The sequence below is a fragment of the Microcebus murinus genome, chromosome 25 (genome assembly GCF_040939455.1).
Source record: "Microcebus murinus isolate Inina chromosome 25, M.murinus_Inina_mat1.0, whole genome shotgun sequence".
Taxonomy (NCBI): domain Eukaryota; kingdom Metazoa; phylum Chordata; class Mammalia; order Primates; family Cheirogaleidae; genus Microcebus; species Microcebus murinus.
Window position 1 is genome coordinate 1,985,942 of NC_134128.1, and position 26,062 is coordinate 2,012,003.

General features: G+C 42.5%; 1 protein-coding gene and 1 pseudogene across 4 annotated transcripts in view; both read left to right on the forward strand.

Moving 5' to 3' along the window:
- The window catches only part of ZNF438 (zinc finger protein 438), a 182,733-nt gene extending 161,881 nt beyond the window's left edge, over positions 1 to 20,852 (forward strand). For all 4 annotated transcript variants that reach the window (XM_075997563.1, XM_075997565.1, XM_012789024.3 and 1 more), the window contains 3 exons: positions 3,289 to 3,372; positions 14,944 to 16,786; positions 18,189 to 20,852. In XM_075997563.1, the coding sequence (XP_075853678.1) occupies positions 3,289 to 3,372; positions 14,944 to 16,786; positions 18,189 to 18,804 (2,543 nt within the window). In that variant the 3' untranslated portion in view covers positions 18,805 to 20,852. The remainder of the gene's footprint in view (positions 1 to 3,288; positions 3,373 to 14,943; positions 16,787 to 18,188) is intronic.
- Positions 3,889 to 8,685, forward strand: LOC105884776 (2-methoxy-6-polyprenyl-1,4-benzoquinol methylase, mitochondrial pseudogene; annotated as a pseudogene).
- Positions 20,853 to 26,062: the final 5,210 nt, after the last annotated feature.

Here is a 26,062-nt window from a genome sequence, read left to right on the forward strand (position 1 = left end):
CTAAAGGAAAGAAACTAAGGCCAGTAAGGATAAAGGATTATTATTTTGCTCAAATTCATTTCAGTAGTAAATAGAAGAACCAAAGCCAGACCTCTGCTCCCTGCCTTACATGTAATGCAATTTGTCTTGTTTTCTCTGAGAAACTCCTCTCTCACTCTCCCCAAAAAAAGAAAATTCCTCAGATCCAAACCATATACCACAGCACTGATTTTTTTAATCCAGTTTACTAACGGAGCAGGACTTGCCACATGAGGAATATAGAAATTCCCTTTTGGCATTTTTAGACTTTTCTTTCAGTCCCAATGTTCTTTAGTGACCTCAATTTTAAAAGTAGGTGGTATGGAATTGAGAAATATTTAAGAAATTTTCATTGTTTTTAAAATGATAAAAGACCTGAGTAATTATTTTTCCCTTCACTTTTGCTCATCAAAAAACTACTTTGTCAGTGTTTTTAAAAGTGTCATTAAATTTATTGTGTAATTGTTGCTTTTAAAAAGTTACATTCTGGGGGTAAGCGTCATTTGGTCACCATAAGTTCTGTAAAAGGCCGCTGATACAAGAAGCTGGCTTTTAAGTGCCAGGGCATTGCTACCTGCTCTGTGCACATTCCATTAACTGCCTCTCTGGCAACCGTGCTGCAGATTTCTGTTAGAAGGAAGCACTCTCTCTCCTAATGGTTACACTTCTTGATTAGAAAAGGGTTAGTCAAAAAAATCTTTATTTTCTCAACATTGAGATGGATTATGTGGCACTCACTAGCCAGTGGAAGAGACTGACATGTAAACAGATAAATTGCTAAGCACCTCAGTTAAGTTCACTGTGTTGGAATGGAGGGAGAACAACTTTAGTCCCAGACAGACCTGGGTTCAAATCTAGTTCTCACCAGCTTTGTGAGATGTTCATATCAAGATTTGGTGGAGGATTAAGTGAGATAATTGATTTAAGCATTCAGTCTGACTTGAATGAGGGCATTTCATTGCTTGAATGAGGCCTTCATAATAGAATGTGAGGATTCTACAGGTTTGGGGAAGAATAGAAATTGATGAGTAGAGACAGGGAATATATACACATCTATAGTAAATTTTCTCATGAAGAAAAGAAACGAGATAGGGCTCAAGGACTCTTTATTGCTGACATTACTCTTTTTACATTTTTGTGTTCAGGAAAAGCATAGGAGAGAACAAGTCAATATGGTTAAGAGTAAATAGTTCGCTCATTTGGTTTAAAAAAATGTTATATGCCAGATCTAGAGACTGAGGTCCTGACAGTGAACAAACAAGCCCCTGCTTTCTTGGAGCTTACATTCTACTGGGAAGAGATGCATAATAATATATGTTATAAAGATAAGTACCACAAAGGACACTTAAAGCAGAAAAAGAAAACAGCAAGTGATCACATGGGGCTGAGCAGCTCCTCTTAGATATAATGGCCAGGGATGGCCTTCCTAGGAGCATGGGAGCCACTGATGGTACAGGATCCCTGATGCAGCTCCAGGGGCCTGGAGACAAGTGTGGGGTCCAGAGCAGGCTGGGGAATACTCCGTTTCCTTATTCTAAAATGTACCCTTTTTTGCATTTTGATGTTTTGAGACTTGAAGTGGATGAGTCATATATTGAGAGTGACAGTGCTTCTCCCTCCATTCTCCTCACCCCAGAAAAGGTTTTTAATAAAATTTGTGTGGTATAATCAAAGTCAAAAGGAGAGTTTAGAAGTAGCAAGAAGGGACAGTGAATGAGTTTCCACATCATGGCCTCTCTTTTCCATGAAATCAATGTCAAAAATCATTGGAAAGAGAAAGATGGCCCCGGGATTAAGCAGGGGTGGGGGAGAGGGAGAGGGCCTCGAAAGACAGGGAGAAACCTAGGCCACTCCCGTGAGGATCTGAAGGGGTCTGTTAGGCACAAGTAAATGGAATGTGGAATAGGTTTTGAGACTGGAAACCTTAAACTTATAACGTTGTCCATTGTTCTCAGTGGTTCTCAGCACTAGGCTTCAGGCACAGGCGTGGGGAAGGTTCTGGAGGAAAATGGCCAGGGGTGAACCTCCAACAGCCTTGAGGCTGGTTCTGGAACCTGGAGTGTCTGCCTAAGGACACAGACATAAGCACACATAGCCTCCAGGCAAGGAGCGCAGGCGGGCTGTGTAATCACTCCGCCTCTTCAGGGAAAATGGAGCCTTGACTTCCACACATTCCTAACCCATAGATGAGAGTAGATATTGCCTTCAGGTTGTATAGTTATCGTCAAAGGACAATAAAGATGGTGATGGAGAAGTCCAGCAAAATTCAAAGGTAGAAGAATCCACAGTGGTACGCAGCTTTCAAAGGCTAATGGCTTTGCCTCTTATGCTAGCTCAGGTCAGGGTTGATTACCTTAGCCATACCTCAGAATCTGCAGATGCTGGTTAATCCACATGCAGCCAGTCTGGCGAGCTCCATAAAGGTAACTACTGCAAACCAGCTATCTCAGCACCAGTCAGTGCCCAGGACATCATGTTCTCTCTTTTTAAATTCTTCAGAGTATCAGTGTTGCAGAGGCTCTCTCTATGTTGAGGAAAGACATGCCTTGATTAAAGAAATAAGTAATAGTCAAGAATTACCAGAAGTGTTAAGGAGTGATTATCCACATAAGAAGGGAATATTTTACTTCTTAGAGATCCACGGCTGTCCAACCTTTGCGTTTGTACTTACAAATCATGTACTATTTGACATAAAAGCTGAGATATAGAAAAACTTACAGCAAAAAAATATTCTAAATCACTGTGAGTTGAAGATAAATCAGATGTGAAGATAAAGTATCTGTAGAATATATTATAAAGCAATGGAACAATTCATTTTTTACAATGAAGTTTGCACACTCCTCAAAAATGCCTCTTCTATATAAAGTAAACCTACTTTTGAAATTACAGTATAAAAATAATATCTTTGTGATTCCAGCCCCTTACTTTTAACTGTATTATTGTTGAAATGTTATGATCTTTACCATGTTAGTTTCATAATCATGGTGTTTTGACCAAAGGCAAGAAACTTCCAACCTTCTGCATGTGTCCTAGTTTAATTGTTCCAACTGACTGCACATTCTGATGTTGAAACCTTATCTTTCTGTTTATCCCACTAAGGAAAAGGTTTTCTTCACCAACTGTCATCTTGTTAGTTATTCCAGATACTTAAGTGTTCCAACTGCTATTGAAAAACAAAATTTAAAAAGAAGAAGGGGCCCATTTTTAATTTGTTAGGGGAAGACTTCTTGCTATGAGACATTTGTGCAGCTCACTAAAGCTCTTTTGCAGGAGATGTCTCCGTGTTCACCAGTCCTGTCAAGATACACCTGACGCAGGAAATGTCGGAGACTCCCAGAAAGACAGTGTGCACAGGTATTTGTTATGGGGATAAGCCCTCAGGGAAACAATCTGCTGCTTTTCCCATGTTGAAGTTAGTTATCAGGGTCTAAATTTCAACTATGTGACTCAACTGAATGTTAACGATTCTAGTAATATGAACAAAAAAAAGAATGAGAGAATGAGGTTAATAAAGCTTTCAGAAATTTCCATTTCTCTTGATTAGTGTCCTAGGGAAGTCATTAGCTCTTTAGTTAACGCTATGTGCTACTAAGTCACTCTTAGATTTGGGTAAAGAGACTGACTTGAATGTTTTGTAATAATGAATAAAGTCTTATGCATGGGACAGATCATTTTTGCCAAAGAGGTAAACAACTTAACTTTATCTTTCTAAATGTATTTAAAACAAAAAAGGATTTCTTACAGTTTTCAACTGTTTTTCATCAGAAGCACTTTAAATCACAATTTCTTCCAGAATAAGAACTAATAAAAGAATAATTAAAATGAAGAAAAAATTCATTGAAATTGAGAGTTATTAAAATATATTTTAAATAATAAAGTTTTTAAAATGTATCTTTCATTTGGGATATTATATGGCTCCAAAAGAATAATTAGTTACTTGAATTTAACAAACCACATTGTGTTATTTTTTTCTTTTACTGCCATTAATATTTTAGGTAATTGGCTTTTAAATTCTTTCATAAAGAATGCTTCTTTCCTCTTCCTTCATGATATACAGTCAGCCCTCTGTATCCATGGGTTCAGACAACCGTGGACTGAAAATATTTTTTAAAAATTGCATCTGTACTGAACATGCACAGACTTTTTTTCTTGTCATTATCCCCTGAACAATGCAGTATAACAACTATTTACATAGCATTTACATTGTATAAGGTGTTCTAAGCAATCTAGAGCTGCTTCAAAGTATAAGGGAGGATATACATAGGTTATATGCAAATACTAGGGCATTTTCTATCAGGGATTTGAGCATCTGTGGATTCTGATATCTGGGAGAGGTCCTGGAACCAACCCCCATGGATACTAAAGGACTACTGCTTTTATATATCTAATTTATTCAATTTTATGGACTATAGTTTTCCTTTTGGTTCCCATTTTTTTTTCTGTAAGTAAGCTACCTTAAACTTATTTCTTAATGATTTACTCAGCAAAATACTAAAATCTACAAGGAAGTACCTTCAAAGTTCTGGTTGCCCAGCCCCTGCCTACTATGAGAGCCCACATATTTTCCTTCAAATTGAGAAATCACATAGCCATTGCTCTCACTGCCCTTCAGAGATGTGGCAAGTGTCCCTAGCTCCACTCTAGGCCCCATCCCTCCTCATAGGGCCACTGAGAGCTGCACTCTGAAAATCTAGTAGGGTAGTCACCTTTCTTGCTAGGTTTAGAACAACAATTGGCCTCACTACTCAGTATAAACAACAGTGAGAAGGAGTTTCCCCATAGAACAGCTCTTTAGAATGCACATGTGTTAACTCCTGTTCACATTGAATTGTTAATCCAGGTAGCACTTTGACAACTGGGATACAGAAGTAAAAGAACCTGAAAAGATTGATCCAGTGTTAGGAAAGGTCAAGCTGCCAAAGTAGGTGTCAGGATAGAGGCACAAGAGAAAAAAATACAGTTTTACTGGGACCATTATTTACAAGAGTAGGAGCAAAGGAAAACTTCCCCTTCACTATCTGAAGGTTCACTGAAAATCAGTGGACAAAAGACAGATTAATAGGAGAAAAGGCATATAACTTCATCTAATTAATTGTTTTGCAAATGACACAAGAGCCTTCAGAATGAACACCCAAATATACAGGAGAAACTGTTTTTATGCTTAGGGTCAACAAAGTATCAACAGTCATGTAGAAATATGATTGGACAAAAAGGGTATGATCTGATGCTAATAGACTGAGTAGGGAAACCCAGCAAGGCCTTTCTATTTGGATTCCTTTGGCCTCTCTGTGCAGCATCCTTCCTTCTGAGTGTGGGGCAGGACCCTCTCTGGAATGGGGTCTTAGGACCTACAGTCAAATAAGGTAGATCAGATGATTTCTTTATGGCCAGTTTTTACACAGAAAGGGGTGGGGCAAGTATTATGTTAAGGATTTATAGTTGGCTTTAGGGGAAAGGGGTTTTGGTTTCTGTGACTTACCTTGGGGAAGAGGGATTCTATTTCTATGCCTAGCCTCAAGAGATTGAGTGGTCAGAGACAGGAGTGCAGAAGAATGACAGAGAGAAACTTTTGCTTCAGAGGCCTTCATTTTGTGGTAGTGTTTTCTGAGCTCCAGCACAAGTAATAGCCATTTCTTCTCCCTTTCCTTTCCTGGCCTCTCAGAGTAGAAACACCTGTTTAAGGATTCAGAACTAGGTGCTCTGGAGTTACTGCAGCCGTGGATGGTCGCGGGCGGTATGTCTTAGCGCCTGGCCTCGGGGCCCACTGGGTGTGTGGCTCTTGTCCCAAGAGAAACCAACAATGGAAATGCACTTCGGGTTTGAGACTGTATCGGAGGAAGAGAAGGGGGGAAAATTCTATCATGTCTTTGAAAGTGTGGCCAAGATGTATGATGTGATGAGTGACATGATAAGTTAAGTCTTGATATCCATCGTGTTGGGAAGGACTCGCTGCTCTGGAGATGTGTCCAGTTCCTGGGACCCAGCTGCTCGATGGTGCTGGAGGCACAGGCGCAGCATCAGAGAAAGCAGAAGAGGCAGTTAAGGGTTCAGCAAAATTTATCCTGGGAAGAAATTGCCAAAAAATACCAGAATGAAGAGGATTCCTTGGGCGGTTCCCATGTCATGGTCTGCAACATCAACAAGGAGATGCTAAAGGTGGGACTGCAGAGAACCTTTGCTCAAGGACACAAAGTTGGACTTACATGGGTATTGGGAGATGCTGAAGAACTGCCCTTTAATGATGACAAGTTTGATATTTACACCATAGCCTTTGGGATCCAGAATGTTACACACATTGATCCGGCACTGCAGGAAGCCCATCAGGTCCTGAAACCAGGAGGACGGTTTCTCTGCCTGGAGTTTAGCCAAGTGAACAATCCCCTCATACCCAGGCTTTATCATCTATATAGCTTCCAGGTCATTCCTGTCCTGGGAGAGGTCATTGCAGGAGACTGGAAGTCCTATCAGTACCTCAGAGAGAGTATCCGAAGGTTCCCATCGCAGGAAGAGTTCAAGGAGATGATAGAAGATGCGGGTTTCCACAAGGTGACTTATGAAAGTCTAACATCAGGCATTGTGGCCATTCATTCTGGCTTCAAACTTTAATGCCTTCCCTATGTTGGAGTGTAAACCAGTCACATCCTGTTGAAAGCCTGGAACTGAAGGATAATCTTGCAAATGAGACATCAGTCGAGTGTCTCCTCTTAAGGATATGTGCCTTGGACTCATGTTCTGAAGTGACCAATCTCAAAGTGGGAAGAAACAAATGCCTGTCAGTTTTTGCAGCTTACATTAGTTGCTGCATCAGGCTCTCTGCCAGAGGTATTTGGTCTGTTTATTTGCTCAACTCCTGCTAAATTTCTCTTGGCTGTGCAGTATGTGGTTAGGATAAAACCAGCACTAAAGCATAGTTTGGAAGTGTATTTGTAGCTTCTTTACTTGTGCTGCCTTTCAGAAGGACAATGGATCATTGAACCCAATGATGATTTTAACCAGAAAACTTAACTGTACCTGAATCAACCTTTCAGCCTAGGACTGAGTCTAGGGCCAAAAGCCAAGACCCAAGTCAGAGGGCTAACAGTCACTACTGAAATTGTGTGCTGAATCAGTAAATGAGTTTACAATTTGGTGGTATTTGCCATTTTTTTTCTTGAGGGTGGGTAAAGGAAATACATTTTTTCATCATTCTTTTAGTCATCTTCTACCAAAAGCTGCTATGTGACCTCAGTCTTATCATAAAGAAAACCACTCGCTAAATCCTTGTTCAAAGAATAAATGTACCAGCAAAAAATAAATAAATAAAAATAAAAAGGATTCAGAACTATTTCCATGTGATGAACATTCAAGATCTGGGCCTTTTTCCCGCACCAAAAATAAATATCAGGAACCTCATACTTTCTGACAAGAGAAAGTGGAAAACTAGTAACTGTTGTAACATGTGGTAGGAACTACCCCAGCACTATCATGGGTATTTTTCTCATTTGGTCCTGCCAGTGATCTTTGCCAGACACTGTTATGCCCATTTCATAGATGATAACACTTAGGCACAGAGAGTGATTTGCCATAGCCATAAGGATATGACAGAGCCAGAAGTTGAAAGCAAATCTATCTAAATTCCAAAGCCATGATCTTTCTACCAGAGACTCTGGTATTTGCCATAACCAGAGTTGATAGCTTATGGTCAGCATGCAGAGGTGGGAAGAGCCCTTGCAGTCAACTGGGCCAGGATTTGAGTCCAGCACTGTTACTTAGCAGCTTAGAAACCTTTATCTATAAAACAGATATAATGGTAATTCCTAACTCGGGTTGTTGTGGGGATTAAATGAGATAATGCATGTACAGTATTTTGTACAGTATCTGACACATAAAATACTATGTATCATTAGGATAATGTTAAAAGAAACAATACTGATAAAGAAGTTCAGCTCCTCAGAAAATGAGAATTCTTGTTGACTCTGCTACAGACCCTGGACAGTAGCTTGGGGAGACGATAGGCAATGGCTAAAATGTGTTTATAGGTTTATCAACAAAATTAAGTTGAGCTCCCTTGTGTTATGATACATTTCTTTTATCCTAGACTTCCCCAGGGTTTTACCATATTTATTTTAACAAGAGACCATCTTGGGAAACAGTTTGAACCCCAACTGGAATTTATTATTTGAAAGCCAAGTAGGAAGGAGAACAGGGATGCCAACAAATAAAATTGAAAATAGGGTTTTTCAGTTTAATAAAGTTAAAACCTAAACAACACCTAAAAGTTTTGGCTCTTAGTGGCTAAGATTTGGCAGCTATTATGAGCCTGGATCCAGGGGGCCTGTTTCAAGAACAGGGACACTCCTCTCTTTCTCTGCCTGCTTCCTCCTGCACGCTTAGCAGCAGGCCTGTAGGTCCCAATGGCCAGAATAATGGAACTTTGCCCAAACCAACTACCAGATAAGCAGGAACAACTCTGTTCAGAAGGAACAAAGCAGGCCTTGGTTCTACCAGTGGAAATCAGGAAGTGAGTTGTTTGTAGCCATCTAGAGAATTGTCTCATGTACTTGTCTCTTAATACTGTTTATGCTGGCTGCACCGTGAAAGAGTTTGATAACACTGAGTTAGACAGTGACACCTAGTGCCACTGAGCCCTGTTCTTCCCTCTGCTGCCTCTAACTTGCAAACGATGTCCATCAGATCCAATCCTTTGGTGGGAATGGAGGAGCAGGAGGAGGAGAACACACATTGCACATTCTCCAAACAAGTGTCCAGCAGCCTTTCTGGATTTGTCAGAATCCTATGGATAGTAAGTGGCAAATTCAAATATAAAAATCTGCTTTTGCTTTCAAATGACTATTAATTTTCCATGAATTCTCTCTAACAAGTGGGCTGAAAGAATCATTTAAATGGTAATAGAAATTTTAGGATATGACAAGCCATTTCTATTCCAAGTTTTATTTTCTTTTTATTTTCTCCTTAAGACTCAGAGATGGTATTATAATTTGAAATTAATTAGGGCAACTTTGTATATAATTCTCCCCACCCCCACTTTGAGAGGAGAATGAAGGAGAGGAAGGTCATGGCTTCAAATTGTAATGAACAGATCTGGGCTGTGTAGACTTCCACATATTTTTTAACTTCCTCAAGCCTAATCTGTAAAAGAGGATCAGTAATACTTGCAGAGTTTGGGTGAGGATTTAATAAAAGACCTAACACATATTCTAGACGTAACAAGGACTCAACACCTCCTAGTTTCCCTTTTAATCACAGTTAGATCAATTTTTCACTAACAATAGAATGTCTCTTTTCAAAATAGTTATTTTAACATGCTTAACATATTAAAAAACAGCCCACATTTAAAATCTAATATTGAGTATTCTTGTTGAATAATTGTACAAAATTAATTTTACTGAGTGAGCTTTTTATGTCTTCAGTTAATAAAAGTCCATGCTTAGTGCCTTAGAGTCCTATGAGCCTCTGTAACTGTGTTATGGGTAATTTTGCAGGATTTCCAGAAATTATGAATGTCAGTGGAAATTTCTACTTCTCATTATTTAGTGCACAGTTCTATAAGGTCTGTAATTTAGTAGGTGCAGGTCCTCACGCCATCTGTGAAAGGCCTTGTAATGTGTAGTGCAGTAAACCATTGTTGCAACTATATTTCCAGGAAAGACTTTCCACAATAACACTATCTTAGTATTTTAGAGTTTTAAAAAACTTAATGGCATTTTCAACTTTTCTAAGGACTCCTATGGTTCAGTCTACTTAAAAAAAAAAAAAAAAAACTGTAGTTATTCTAGCATAACTGACCTTTACTGCAAATTGCCTTGTTTTATCCTAAAGAGCCCAATGTTTGTAGGAACAATTCTCAGGACTCCCATTGTCCTTGGGAGGTAATGAGCTCTAATACTTCTCAGCGCTTCCCCACTTTGGGGCAGTTGTGCACTGCCTGTCAAGTTACTAGACTGCTTCCCTGATCATTAGCAGTTCTTATCATTAAGGGGTCAAGAAAAATAAAAGATAGGAGCCATTCTCCATGTGTATATCTAGATAATCATGTACGTATAGACACATAGTCATCACTAATATCCCGAAAGATACAGCTTTTAAAAACTGATCCAAACAGGGAAACTTTCATTTTCCTTTCATTCATTTAACAGATATTTATGAGCACTTCCTGTGTGCTGGGCACAGAAGGTGTTCAGTGGGAAATAAGCACCTATCCCATTCCCAACTTACTAATTCCCCCAGCTCCCTCCACCCAACAAAGGCCACCACTAACACTGGTTTGTTACTTCCTCTCAGAGATATTCTATATATATGCAGGAATATATTTGTGTATGTATCTTCCCGTTTTTTAAAATCTAAGTGAGAGTATACTATAAATCTCACATTTTGGCAAGTAGTCCATATCATTCCAATTCATTCGTCTTTCCTACTGCTGCATACTATTGCATCAAATGGTTAATTATTTTATTAGCACCCTGTTGATGGACATTTTTAAGTAAATACTAGGGTTTTTTCCCTTCTGTCTTTTGCAGCCTTGCTCTCTTTCTCCTGCCATGGATTTCTTCTAATTCATTGGTTTCATTTTCTATACTTCATGATTCTTGGAAATTAGACTCAATACCACCTTTACGGAGACCCTCACCCTTGTATGAAATTTCTGATAGATCCAGGCAAGCATAAGTAAGTTAAATATACTCAATAAGACCTTATCTTTTTATGCTACAGATTCGTGATTAGCTTCTGATATTGATCAAAAGCCAACTTTTCTACCCAACACCCACGTCTTTAAATTGCCAGCAGCGGCCGGGCATGGTGGCTCATGCCTATATTCCTAGCACTTTGGGAGGCCAGGGAGGGAGGGTTGCTTGAGGCCATGAGTTCAAGACCAGACTGGGCAACATATCGAGACTTTATCTCTGCAAAGAAACTTTAAAAATTGTTTTTAAAAATTAGTTGGGCACAGTGGCATGCACCTATAGTCCCAGCTACTAAGGAGGCTGAAGCAGAAGGAGCATTTGAGCCTGGGAACATGAGGCTGCAGTGAGCTGTGATCACGCCACTGCACTCTAGAATGGGCGACAAAGCAAGACTCTATCTCTAATAAATAAATTACAGGGAACTTGAGGAGAAGACTCAGTTTGGCAGATGCCATCCCTGTCATCCAGGCCTCTGTCATTTCAGGTTGCCAGATTGCTCACACTCATCTTCTGGGACAGAGCTTGTTGCCCTCAGGAGTGTCCTGTGCTCCCAGACCGCAGTTAGCCTCTTTCCCTTTGAATGACATTGCTCTTCCTGTGTGATTGTATTTCCACTGTACTATAGAGGCTTTTGAAGACCAGCCAAGCACATTAACTTTAAATGTATCCTAATTAGCTCACTCCCTTTTGGTATGGCTCCATAAGGTATATATCTGGTTTCGTTTCTGCAAACCTGAACTGTCAGAAGGTTGCCTTCTCACACTTGGTCATAAATGATAGGAAACTCCTTCCCAGCTTAAGTCTTTGGAGACTTTGAGGTGACCTTGACCACTGCTATTGCTCCAGCGTGTTGTCTGCTCTGTGTTATTTCTAGTCTTCGTGTTGACATTACCGTGCTCCGCCTCTGTGGTTCGGTTTTCCATTCCCAGGTATTCCTCCTGTCTTCACTCTAATCCCCCCACTCTTCCCTCTGTGCACATGTCTGTTTGCTGTAAAGCAGTTTCTTCTTCAGAGCTTACTTGTTTCTTTGACTATTTCAGTCTATACCCCAGCAGCATAATTTACTCTTCTTTTTTGTTGCTTCCTCAGATGGTTATCAGTTGGCCTCACCTATCCCCTTTATTTTAAAGGATTGTCTCATGATGCTAACCTATTTCCTTATTCTGGCAGTGAATAAAATTAAATTGAGAAAAAATAATATTCCCCAGATATGGCCTCTATTTCCTTTTTAATTTTTAAAATTTTGAAGTGTTAAAGACCATTTTTAAATTCTATTCTTTTTTTTCTCCCATATTTTAGAAAATCTCCTAGGCTCAATCTGTAAATTTTTTATTTCTCTCATTGATCACTTGATTACCACTTAACAAATATTCAGCAAATATTTACTGAATCCTTGCCACATCCTGGACACTGTTGTAGACCCTGAAAACATAGACAAATTCCCTGCCCTGTAGGAATTTATTCCAGTGAGGAGAGGCAGACCACGAGTATAATACATTAGATGGAGCAAGTGTTCTAGAGAAAATTACAGCAGGAAAGGGGAGTAGGGAGTTCAGAATGGGGGGTATAGTTTTAAATAAGGTAGTCAGAGGAGACACTTACTGGGAAGAGGCCATCTGAGCAAACCTTGAAGGAAGTCACACAAGTACTGGTGGTTCATGGGAGGAGGAGTGGTCTGGGTGGCGGGTGCGGAGGCTCTGAGGAGGTGCCCATCTGCCACCTGTAAGGAGCAGCAACGAGGCCCATGGCCAGAGGGGCATTGAGTAGAGGAATAAGTCAGAGAGGCTCCCAGAATCCTGATGGCATGAGACCTTTTAGGCTATTGCGAGGATTTTGGCTTTTCTCTGAAAGAGATGAAAGGCCATTGGATAGTCACTGTTGAGAAGACAAAGGAGGTAATAGGTCTTGTGCTGTGATATAGTGTTGTCACAGTATTTCAGGAGGGTTTGTGACTGATAAAGGGCAAAATAGCCTTTGTTCTAGCTCTTCTTACAGTAAATATTTTCTGCTCAATCAGTCAGGAGCAAGAACTAGGTATAAAATGACCCAATGTTGTTCTTTCTTCTCTCCCTCCCTACCCCAGCCCCATTGTGTCAATGTAAAGACCATTATCATTGTTAATGCAATTATTCACTAAACCTTGTCTCTAGGTAATCAAAAGCCATCAATAATTTTAGGCTTGCTTAAAAGTCTCTCCCTCCAATTTAATGTATTTCTTTACAACTTACTTCAGTACTTCTTCCAGAAAAAAATCAGAAAGTGAGATTTGAAATGGAAAACATTTAAATTTAAAGGCTCTGAAAGTAGAACGTAAAAATTAAAATTATGTAGGAGGAAGAAGCAAATGTAGCAATCCATTTAGGTGACTACTGTGGAGTAATTGGCCACTCAGTTTCCCCATGGGATTCATGGTGGCAAAACTAAGAAGGAAAACAAGAAAATTATCCTTCTCTGACTTTTCCAGGCCACGGCATTAGTTCTTTTACTTCTTACTCTAATCCAAGCTACCTTAGGAGATAGTTTCATGACATCCCAAACACTGATTACCTTTTAAAGTTAGTTGGTCAGTACACATTTCAACTTATTTCTATTATACTATGGTACTTATTTATTTGAGGAGTGTCATTTTTGCTGAAAGAATCAACTTCCTGCTAAAATTGTTAATCCTGTCACCATAGGCATTAAAATCGAAATAATTTTAAATGTTTAATTGCCTATTTCACTAGATTGTTAGCTGCCTGCCTTTGTATCCCTTGTGTCCCCTAAACAAGTAGGTCTTCAGCCCGTTACCCACAACTCCAAAATCTAAAAAGCTCTGAAAACAGAAAAGTTTATCAAAAGTTGAGTACCAAACTCATGCAGAGGCAAAAACCCGAACTGAACTAAAGCTATTCAAAAATCTTCATTTGCCCTATCTGATATGAATACTTACATATTTTGCTATAGAAGTGGTAATAGGTTTAATTATGATTGCCCTACGATTTGGCTGGGTGTTATGTGACACTTGGTATACGTATCTTACTACGTTTCTAAAATTTGAAAGTATTAATTTCAAAACACATCTTGCCCCAAAAGTTTCAGAAAAGGGATCGTAGGCTTGCAACAGCCAATCCCTGGAGTAATGTAGGTGCCTGGTAAATGTGAGGTGAAGTGAGGTTTGATTAATATGAGATACTAAGAAATGAGAAACTTTTCTACATCCAGGCCTTGTGACCTAGAGGCCTCAGGGAATAAAACAGATGATTCAGTCCTTAGAAACAGGGCCCTGAAATGTTTCCCTAATTGCTCTCTTAAGGTAGTGGTAATTGTTCTTAGGTCAGGCTAATAAATCCAAGAATGAAGTATTACTATTCTGTCAGAATTGTTCCTATTAGTACCCTTGAAGGTGCTCTTTATGTGGTTCGCATATTTTTAATGTCTTTGTATCTTTACTTATCACTTGGTATTGTTTTGGTTTTGTTCAAATTTTTTAAAGGTGTCACATCAGCTTTTTTAATAGTGGTGATTTAATTGCAAAAGTATACATAAACAGTTTGAAAGGTGTGAGGAGAAATTCTCAAGTCACATGGGGAAATAGCAACAAAGCTAGCATTCAGTCTGGAATTCATCCACTGTGCAAAACAAATTGCACTGCCAGTGGGTCAAATGGTGTATCCTGAAATTGAGTGAAAAATGGGTTTGATACAAGAAACATTTGTTTCATACCACGGATACAGTGGGAAATATCAAAATGAATTAAATGCAGGCTTTACTGTCACAAAACTTGAGTTTAATAGGGAAGGCAGGACATATATATAAATAAAATATACAGCCAAACATACCAGAGGACAAACCTTGCAGCTCAGGAGATCAGTAAAGATGGGGTTTCCCTGGCCTGTGACAATGAGTCAGAATCAGGAAGTGGAGAGGAAGACTTGTGGGGTACAGGGTGAGAAGGACAGAGTCCTCACTCTCTAGAAACTGTATTTAGTAGCAGAGACACATAAATACCTGAATTATTATAAAAATGGTAAATATTGTAACAGGGGCTATGGAACCATAGAGGAAAACAGGAATCTTTGGGGAAGGTGGGCAGGAATTGACCTTCAAGCTCATCTGGAAGGGCACATAAGTTTGCCAAGGAGGGTAGGGATAGGCCAAGGAATCTGTTCTAGGCAGAATAAATAAGGTACTTATTTGAACTCTCCAAAACATGACAGTTACTCTTCAGTGATTTTTTTTTTATGTTGTGTTATCTTTGCAGGTGAATCAAACATTCCTTCTGGAAAAATACAAAGTGGGAAAGGTTTAAAGAGTAAGAGTCAGTTTAGGACCATTGCACCAAAAATTGTGCCCAGAGTCCTAACATCCAGAATGCTGCCATGTCATTCACCATCACTCTCTGATCAGGTGAATCTGGGACCTTCCTTCAGCGCTAAGCCACTGGGGATGTCCACCCAGAACTATGCTCTGATGCAGGTTGCTGGCCAAGAGGGGACATTTTCTCTTGTCGCTTTGCCAAATGTTGCCTCAGCTCAGGCAATTCAGAAACCCAGAATGCCCCTGCCTGAAAACCTTAAACTGCCTATTCCTCGATATCAACCCCCAAGAAATAACAAAGAATCAAGAAAGAAACCCATCCTGAGCCCTCCTGAGAGTGGCTGTAGCAAACCTCCTGCCCAAACCCAAGGGTTTCCTCAGATGTCCCTTACCTCAACTGACCAGCCTGAACTCCCACACAAACCCAGTCCCTTTGAACAAGTGCCGTCACTAGAGCAAACCCCAGCCAGCATCAGCACAGCCACCCTGACCAATGGCTGTGACCATGGAGACTCGAGACCTCCAGAGACCAAGAGCTGTGGTCATCTGAACCCTGCTGCCACCTCAATTTCATCCACCCCGGAGGGGCCCTCTGCCAAGCAGGGCCCCATAGAGATTTCAGGGAGAGCAAACTTTACGAGCAAGAACACATCCAGCAAACCTGCTGCCGTCACCAGTGAAAACCTTAAAGAACAAATTGACCTCGCAAAAGCCATGACCAAGTTATCACCAGGTGTTTTGGGCAGTGCAGTCCAGTGGATCTCCGCAGTCCCCAGAGGGAAAGTGCCAATCTTACCCTACTCAAGAATGAAAGCAGCGGAGGCTTACAAAATGGAATCAAGTGCTAACACTGCAGGTTTCTCTCTACTGGGGCACGGGGCAGATGGTGATAAGACATCCACCGTCACAGAATGCTTTGATGCAGCCACCAAAATGGCCAGCAAGATGCCTGCTTCACAGGTGTCACAGCAGAGCCCCTGTGAAAATGCCTGTTGTATAGCCACCAAGCTAGATCTCAACCACAAAACAAAACTGAATAGTGGGGCAGCAAAGAGAAATGGAAGAAAACGAAAGGTACCAGATGAAATTTTGGCACTTCAGGGGAAAAGGAGAAAATGCATCATTAACAAGTTTAGAGATGGTAAAGAAAGAGTAAAAACTGATTCCCAAGAATCCAGAGACCAAAAACCTGGAGCTGTGAAAAAATATCGTAGCATTATGCCCAAACCTGTAATTGTCATTCCCACCTTGGCTCCCCTGGCTTCTCCTGCAGCTACACTACAATCACAAACACTCAGGGGCCTAGGACAGGACACCCTGTTAAATAATTCACTCACTGCTAAGTGTCTTGGCCCTAAGCAGGACAACAGCCCTTCCCCTAAGCCCAGTTCTGTGTTCAGAAGTGGATTCTCTGGCACTAAGAAGCCTTGGCACCGATGTCACGTCTGTAACCACCACTTCCAGTTCAAGCAGCACCTTCAAGACCACATGAACACACACACCAACAGACGGCCTTACAGTTGTCGGATTTGTCGCAAGGCCTATGTACGTTCTGGCAGCCTGAGTACACACATGAAACTTCACCATGGAGAGAACCGTCTGAAGAAACTCATGTGCTGTGAGTTTTGTGCAAAAGTGTTCGGTCACGTTCGAGTCTATTTTGGCCATCTGAAAGAAGTGCATAGGGTTGTGATCAGCACCGAGCCCTCCCCTGGTGAAGTGCAGCCAGGAGACATGCCAAAGAACAGAGACACTAGTGTGCAAGGGACAGAAGGATCGCTGGAGAGGTGAGTGCTAATGGAATGGAAACCTGGCAAGAAAGTCTATTTTGATTTGGTGGAGAGGGTAGGATTGCATATTCAGAAAGAAGAGTTTATAAAAACATTCATTGGATTAAGATTCCTAAGGTAGCTACCTATGCCTCCTATTTTGTGAAGAATGATCTCATGCCTCTTGGGTTTGTGATCAGTCATCATTGTTACTTACACTGACCTATGTAAGCCAAAGCATAAATGCCGGTCTAACTTGTGCTGGGGACAGGTGGGTAAGAGAAGATTATTTTTGCTTCTGAAAATGAAATAGTAAATTATTGTATGTAGTCCTGATAGTCTTTACACTAATTTCCCCCAAAAAATCATGTCCACTGAATTTATATCTAAATAGCATCATTAGCCCCAGAACATGGCGTGACTTGTGGTGGGGACTCAGAGGGCGCCAGCTGTGTGGACCTACCCTCAAGCTCCCAGACCTCACCCTCTACATCTGCCCTGTTTTTCCCATCAGGTTCGGTTAACTTTTTCCTTTGTCATTCCTTTTTGCAGGTACTGCTTCCTAATATTATAAACAAATAAGCTAAGTAATTGGAAAGCAGACAGGCATTAGGGCAGTAGTTCACCAAGGAAACACCTCAGTCTGGGCTGTGCATCCACTTCCCACTGAGGTGGCTTGCGGGCATTTCACTGCCATCAGTTCTCCTCAGCAGTGGAAGAAGTGAACCTTTTGCAGCGCTTCAGATGCTCTGCACTTTGTTGTTCATAATTGTCCCAGTTACTCTAAATGCTTTCCATTTAATTTTGGCTTACTCCGTTATATCTGATAAAAATAAGGGATGCCTATCCTGTTTCTTCCTTGCTTTTCTATAATATCTCTCTTTTTCTTAGGCATTTCTGTCCTCTTTCAGACATCTGTGCTTTCTGCTAATGGACAAAGAAACCTCAATTCTTACTTGTTTTCTTATAGTTAGATTTGGAATTTTAGGCATAATGTCCATGCCACATTCTGTGCTCAAGGTTAGGGAGAGCCACAGGGGGTCGTGGGACAGTTACTTCGCCTGAACCAAGTGTGTTCCTACAGTGCCGCATTTGGTATTACCTGATTCTCCATGTTGATTACACCGTCCCTGTGGGACCAGAGGTGAGTTCGCTCACCTGGGGGAGGTGTATAAAGGTAAAGACTCTTTTACCAAATGGACCCTTGTAGCTTAAGAAATGTGTGGCCCCAAGCAGAAGTGATAGTTAGTGTTCACTCTGGCCTTTGCGGAATGTCTTCCCAGGGTCTCTCTGTCCACGCCATCCTTCGTACTTGTCATCAGTGAGTGCGTTTAGATCCCTGAAGACTAAGAGCTGAAAGAATAAGTTCCAATTATGTTTTTCCATGCAATCTTACATGTACAATTTTTGGCCTTTTCAGGGAAAATAAGTCAAGCTTGGAAGAAGACTTCCTTCTAAACCAGGCAGACGAAGTCAAATTACAAATCAAATGTGGCCGTTGTCAGATCACTGCTCAGTCTTTCGCTGAAATAAAGTTTCATTTACTTTATGTTCACGGAGAGGAAATTCAGGGTAGGCTACAACAGGGGATCTTAACAGGAAGCAAGGTAGCTCAGGAAGCACTGGTCAAACACGCCACTCCTGACTGGAAACCACATCCCGAAAGAAGAAAGCTAGTGAAGCACAGTCCCTCTGAGGAGGAATTACATGCACTCCCTAAATTAAAAAGGCAGCTCTACCTTCATCATCAGAACGGTGTGGAAATACTTGTGGAAAACGAAGGAGCCCAACCAGGAACCGATGAGCCCAGGGAAAGCCCCCGGGGCCCCGAGGGCCCCGGCCTCCACACTGTTCTCCTGTGGTCCCACTCTGGCTTTAACTGCCTCCTGTGTCCGCAGGTGCTGGGGAGGAGAGAGGACCTCCTCCTCCACTGGGAACGCCAGCATAGCTGCCAGGACCCTTCGCGACTGTGGGCTATTCTAGATGCCTTCTCTAACCAGGGGGTGATTGAGCTTTCCAGTGAAACTGAAAAATGAGACACCAAGACAAGCTTTCGTGAGAGCTTGTGCTTTATGGTGGTGTTTAATTAGAAAGATCAAACTAGTTAGGATCAGCATTAATGAACAGAAGTGATTTTTGTGCATAGTTTTATTTTCTTATGAGATAAAATATATGTTTGTGATGCATATTTTTCTAGCCATATGTAGTCTTATTTTAAAATTCTATGTATTGACTCTTAATATTTAGACTTTATTTCAGAATAAATAAAAAGACCAAAATTTGAGAGTGAAATATAAAGGATTCTAGGGTGTTCTTCAAATATAGTTTTCAGTAAAAAATGTGTGTGTGTGTCCCCTTTTGTTCTGATGTTTCCTGCTTATGTAGATCAACAAATGTGAAAATTTTCCAGGTGGCAAAACCATTTTAGTCTCAACCTTAGTGTTAAGTTAGATGCTAAGTATTGATATTCATTAAATACCATGGTTATTTGAATGTGCTGTAGAGTAGTATTTTAATAAGGTTGTCATTTACAGTAATTTAAAATCCATGTTTTCAGGACTTAGGTGTTTTTTGTTTTGTTTTGTAATTTTGCTACTTTTTTAAATGTGCATTGTCTTGAAGATTAGTTGTTGGCAAGTCTTATGGCTATGGTGTTCCATACAAAATAATAAAAAAAAATTAGTACTTCAGCTAATAAAAAATCTTCTTTCTTTGTAAAAAGTTATTTTCAAATAGTCTTAGGGGCCAGAAAATTTACAACCTGGAAAGTGAACTAGATCAGTCCAGATGTGTAAGTGTCTGGGCTGCATTCCTGCTCTCCCAAGGACTTCAGAGGGTTGTTGCCAGTTGATCAATTTTGGATGCAACTTTGCCTTTCAAGCCCAGATTCTCTTTGACAGTCAAGAGTAAATGATTGCCTCTTAAATTCCTGGGAAATTACCTTGAATCAGTAAAGCTGCCATTTGAGGCTCTTGGCCATCCTGACTACAAAATCATTTTCTTAGAAGGGGGAGTTTGAGCACCCACCCTACTAAAACCTTGGACTGGATGAAGCCTCCATGCATGTGGCCAGCCCTGTTTGCCGAAGGCCCAGGCATCTCATAGCTTTGTGCTGTGCTCAAGGAAGTTACCTAAAACAAAAGTAAGTTCTGATTGATAAGCTAGTAGGCCTTAACTTTTTTAATGTCTAGTTTTAAAAGAAAGTATTCATAGGCATAATTTGGCTCAAATAGTACAAAAAGGGAAAACTTAATCCATGCCGTTTTGCAAATAGTTTTATAAGTTTGAGAATAAGAGGGCGGGGTTGGAAATCTCTGACAGATTGTGCCATGATTTATCAATTGATCAGCCAGTTTCAAAAAGAGAATATTGGACCTCCACTGGTCCAGAGAATATTGGACCTCCATTGGATAGTTTTAGAACTTTCTGGGTTAATAATGAAACATTACATTTAATGCAGTTCCTAGTTTTTGTTTTGGAATGTTGGTCCTGAAGACATTACCAAATGAGTTCTCAGAGTATTACCTGAATTCAAACCATGAAATTTTAATTCTGACTGTGAAATAATTTATAGACTGCCCAGTCCTCAGATGCTAAAGAGTATTTTGGAAATGCTGGTGACAGGCAGAGTAGTGGGTCTGGAGTGTGTGTGGAGACGAAGGTGTGAGAACCGAGGGTGTCCACTCAGCACTTACCAGAAGTCTGAAGTCCTGGGTCGTGGAGCACCAGCCTGCGGCCAGTGTTCAACCGCAGGTTCTTACGGCCAGAGCATAGGCGGTCTCTGGGAAGAAATACGGGTAAGAGTGGGGAAGAGAGCAAAGGTAGGGAGAACACATGCTTGGCTCGTAAGAGTCTGTCTGGAGCCCCTTCCAGAATGCATTTCAGAGCAGCAGCCCCACTGTCCCAACTAAATAAGGGCAACTCATCAGCGTGCTGATCCGTGGAGGTGGGGGGATGCAACACTCATCTTTAAGACAACATTTGAGGGAGAAGGAAGCTTGGGGTGCACAGGGTCCTTGCTCAATGCCCATGCTTGCGGGTTCATTCGTGAGACAGCGTTACAGTTCTCAGCTTCTGGAAACGCTGCCCTGCACTACAACGAGAACAGTCCCAATGCCAACCAAAGCAAAAGTTTCTGCTCCTTAATAGTAGTACTTCAGTGTGAATGGTCGGAGGAGGGAATACTATGGGGGAGGTAGGAAGACAAGAGGGAGTAATTTAGCTGTAACTTTGGGAACAGCCCAGAGCCTTCCTTGTGTGTAGAGTGTTATTCGCACAGTCCTGACCTGTACACTTAACCCAGAGCCCGTGTGGTACAGACAAAGTGCCGTAATACTGTGTGACCTCAAGAGAGTTCCCTCTCTAACCTCGGTTCCCTTAGAGCAGGTGTCCTCAAACTGCAGCCCGCGGGCCACACGCGGGTGTTTTTGCCTGTTTGTTTTTTACTTCAAAATAACATATGTGCAGTGTGCATAGGAATTTGTTCATAGTTTTTTTTAAACTATAGTCCGGCTCGCCAACAGTCTGAGGGACAGTGAACTGGCCCCTGTTTAAAAACTTTGAGGACCCCTGCCTTAGAGGGGGGGAATGGTCCCGCCTCAAGGCGTCATTGTGAAGAGTCAAAAAGACATTACATGTCTGGCGTGCTGGGCCATGTGGCACCCCCGGTGGCTGGTGTGCATCATGCTTTTGGCCAGACTTGGAAGAAGAGGTATGTTATACCATATAAAGATGACGCAGAACAGCTCGGGTAGATCTTACAACAGAATTCAAGGATGAAAACTCTACTGAGAACCACAGAAATTTGCATCTTTTCATACAAAGTGTATTTTAATTTTCAACTAATAAAACTGGGATTTGGATTGCACAGAGATTTGCTAAGTATCTATTCCATCAGTATAAAAAACAAAATTCACTAAATTCTTTCACTTCCAGGCTCCACTTTGGGCTTATATTCCTCGGGTCTCAGCCCAGGCAGTGTGTCCTCCTGGCGACCACCCCCGGCCCTTCCCGAGCCCCTGCTCTGCTGTGGTCATGGCAGTCACCCTGCTGCCCAGATGCTGGCAGTGAACTTTCTGATTCCTACACTGGACTATCAGCCTCTTGAGGGCAGAGACTGTGAACAGAGGTTCAGCACAGAGCCCTAGAGGATCCAGTACCTGATGTGGAATAGCACACAGCAGAATTTGTTGAAAATAATGGGTATGTCAGCTAAAATTTGCCACTTTCTTTTTGGTGAATAAACCAGACTTGGAGGCAACCAAACTTGTAGCTAGAAAGACACTGAGGCAAATTCGGTCTTAAATTCAGCACATTCATTCTGCTTGATGTCTTTTGCTTCTTGGAAAATTGTCCCAATGCCAGCAAAACTAGATTTTTTTCTTGTCTTTTGGCCCTAAATTATTTCTGAAAGTTACAGCATTTTAGATTTGTATTGTTTTATTACCTGTCATTTTTATTCACGTCCCCTTTTGTTGCTCTCTCTTCTCACTTGGACGTCTTCCTAGTTTAGCTTGACTGTTCCTGTGTTAAGCTGTTCCTCATATGGAAAGTTGTCTCTTCATCAGCACACCATAAATAATCCCACCTGGGCGCGTCCTTCGCCTTCTCTGGCTGCAGACGCCCTCGCCAGCTGCACGGCTCCAGCGCTCCACGGCCCCGTGATAGGGCTGTGCGCAGTAAATGCTCAGCTGCATTTATTGCTTAGAACTCTCAGATCAGGACTGGTTTACTCTGTTCAAGCCGCTGACATGCTTTGTTAGGGACATATTTCATAGAGTCTCCCCTTTTCACCGAGTTCTTGAGAGGAATGTCCTGGTAAGGATGAACTGGGATTTAACAGGCCAGCTTTTTAGCTTCAGCTTCATACTGACTTCTGTGATGTTAGACAATCAGCAGCTTATCTGGGCTTGTGGTTCAATCTAACAAATATTTTAACCATATCCACCTCTTTAGGAGTGTTAACTTTTGGAGTGAAATGTTTGTTGTATCCCATATTTGGTCATGGTCATAATTATCCCTATAGTAAAACCGTAGCCACAATTTTTCGAGCATATTTTAAATTTGTGTTTAATATACAGATATTGGCTTAGGAGTACACATTTTTCATACCCTGAAGTGTGAAAATATTTCAGTGTGTTGCTTAGCCATAGGAAAAATGCTATTCATTGAAGGAAACCAAATGTGACAACTAAAAGAAATGTAGAGATTACGTGTTCTAATTTTGATGTGAAGCTAAACCAGTTTTTTTAAATTAAATTTGTTCCTGTTTTCAAAATTGCCCCACTCCTTGTTAGCTTAGCAGTGAAGAATTCACTTACAAGATGACAATATATGCCTTTTTTAGTATGTCCCCAAAACAAAATTGCAAGTTATTAGAATTATAATAGATCATATTTTTGATAAATAACCACTAAGCTCCAAAAAAGGATTTTGTCTTCTTTCATGAAATATGAATTTATTCTCTGTGTGGAGTTGCACGGAGACCAGCAGGTGTTCTACTGGCATTTTCAGAGGCAGAGCAGTGGGCTCGGTGCGACTATTGCCTGAGTTGTAATGCGTATCTTACTACAAAAATTTGGCCATGGAAGAGATCCAGGTGACTCAAACACATGAGCTGAAAACCATCCCAAAGTCCTGACTATCTCTAAAAGTAATATTTAAGAGTATGTTCTTAGGAAACTAACACACTACCTTTCCCCAGTCTAATCCAAATTAAAGCACAATTAGATTTTTCATAAGACATTCACTGAACCAAACCTTTTTGATAATGGTTATACCCGAGGGAAGTTATTTTAAAATGCCCAAGAAGACTTAGTTTTTCAGTCTTTATTGTTTCTGGAAGTTAAGGGTGGGGAGGCAGAAGCAAGAGGGATACCATGTCAAGAAGTGACACAAGGAGCTTGCTGGTGACAGAAGGCCCAGTGGGGCACTGTCATGAGTGGGGGACCCTGGCCCCAGTGTTCAGGTAGCACAGTGCCGTGATGTTTTTGTGCAACCTCAATGGAGAGAAATCGACAGAATCTATCAAAATCTAAAATGCACATTTTGACCCAAGAACTCCACTTCTAGGAATTTGCCCTACAGATATTACTGCACAGATACATAGATCTGTGAGGATGTTCACTGTAGCACTGTTTATGATCAAAAGACTGGACACAAATGTCCATCAGAGCTGGTCACAAAAAATTAGAGTATGCCATATAATGGAATGCCATGCTGCAGTATAAAAGGTTGAAGTAGCACTTTGTGTGCTGCAGTGTGTGTCATGCACACTATGGCGCACTCCCATTTGCTTTTTTATTTTTTTTTATTTCAGCATATTGCTTTTTTAAAAGGAGGGAGAATGTATATGTGCTTGTATATGCATAGAAAATTATGGAAGGAAATCACACTTCTGCAATGTTTTTGCTGCATTTTAGTTTTTCAGTTGAAAAATGGCTTTACCAGATTAAGCTGTAGCTGTGCTGTTACCATTAAGGCTGGCCTCGGCAGAATTGTGAGGGGGGGACTCTGCCTTGATCCCTCAACTTTGGTGCCCTGAAGCATTTTCTCACCTGAGCCCCAGCTGCGTCGAGTCCTGCATGGACAGTGACCCACGGTAAGAAAGACACCTGTCCGTCTGTGTGTGTGCGCGTGCACAGAGACCTACGACTGAGACAAAAGGTCTGTTTTCATAAAAATACAGTACACATAATAATGTACATTGTGTTTGGTGTGTTCTAACTCATTTTTCAAAGGCTGGCTACCTTGGAATAAATTGATTTCATGAACCACCAATGAACAAATACGATCTGAAATATATGGCTGTAGACTTGACCCTCTGACCCTCGCCCCTACTTCAATATGGCCCATCCGGGCTGTCACCCGGTCCTTCAGATCCCTGCTATCACATGCCTGCCGGGTGACCCTCATCTCTCCCCACAAACATGCATTTTGTGGGCCTTTGGAAGGGCGGCCTCAGTCCAAGGGGGTAGGGAATGCTGGGAATTGCAGACATCCTGTGGCCAACAGGAAGGCCTGTTCGTGCCCCCCACGGAGGCCTGACTTGTTCTCCGCGGCCCCCCGGGAGGCTGCCCATCTGCGGCCACCCCAGGAAGCGGCTGGGTCTAGAAACCCTTTTTCAAAGTTTTGCTTGACTAGAATTACCAACTCTTCGGGTTTCTGTTGGACTTGAAATCGGCTCTTATTTCTTACCCTAATGCAAACAGAGGGCTGCGGCAGGGCCCGGCCCTCCGAGGAAGACGCAGCCCGGCAGCCCTCTCCGCGCCCCGCCTCCGCTGCGCCCGCCGCGCCCGCCGCCTCCGGCCGCCCTCCCAGCGCCGCGCTCGGCCTGCGGCCTGCGGCCGGCCCGGAGGGACGTGGTCGCGGAAAAGGGCTCTTGAACGTCATCGTCTCTCCAGGGAGTGGCTCTGACATGAGTGCGCCTTTCGTGGAGGCGAGCACGTGCCGCGTCCTCTCGCAGCGTGGCGCCTCCGCGAAGAGGAGCTTTGCTGTCCCCTTGGCCGAGCCCGTCGGAGGCAGCGCCTGCCCCACGCTCCCGTGCGTGTCCCTCGGGGCTCCCTCGTTTTCATTTTAATGTATTGGCTTTAAAAGAAATAGGTCTGGTTTCCCTTCGAATAGCGGCTTAGGTCTGTCCCAAGTGGCCAAGAAGAGCTCACAGAACAGCTCGGGTCCTCCAGGGACTCCCCGACCGCGCTCGGCCTCGCGCTCGCACAGCCGCGCGGCGCCCACCGGAGGGCCCGCGGGCTCTCCCGGGACAGGCAGAGGCGCCCACCGGAGGGCCCGCGGGCTCTCCCGGGACAGGCAGAGGCGCCCACCGGAGGGCCCGCGGGCTCTCCCGGGACAGGCAGAGGCGCCCACCGGAGGGCCCGCGGGCTCTCCCGGGACAGGCAGAGGCGCCCACCGGAGGGCCCGCGGGCTCTCCCGGGACAGGCAGAGGCGCCCACCGGAGGGCCCGCGGGCTCTCCCGGGACAGGCAGAGGCGCCCACCGGAGGGCCCGCGGGCTCTCCCGGGACAGGCAGAGGCGCCAGCGCCGGAGGGGATCGGCGGGTGTCAGCTAATAACTGGGCGTGTCGCTTTGCTTTGACTGCATCAGAGCGCTGGAACTCGGCCGCGGACGGGCTGGTGTCTTGCACGGGAACAGCTGCGGCGACAGTAACTGCTAGAGCCCCAAGGGCCTTTATGGCCGAGCGAGGGCAAACCTGTGCTGGCATCACAAAGGACTCGAATGCTTTTCTGGACCCTGTGGGATTCACCGGGGAGTTCAGTCCAGTTACAAGTGGGAAATGTCC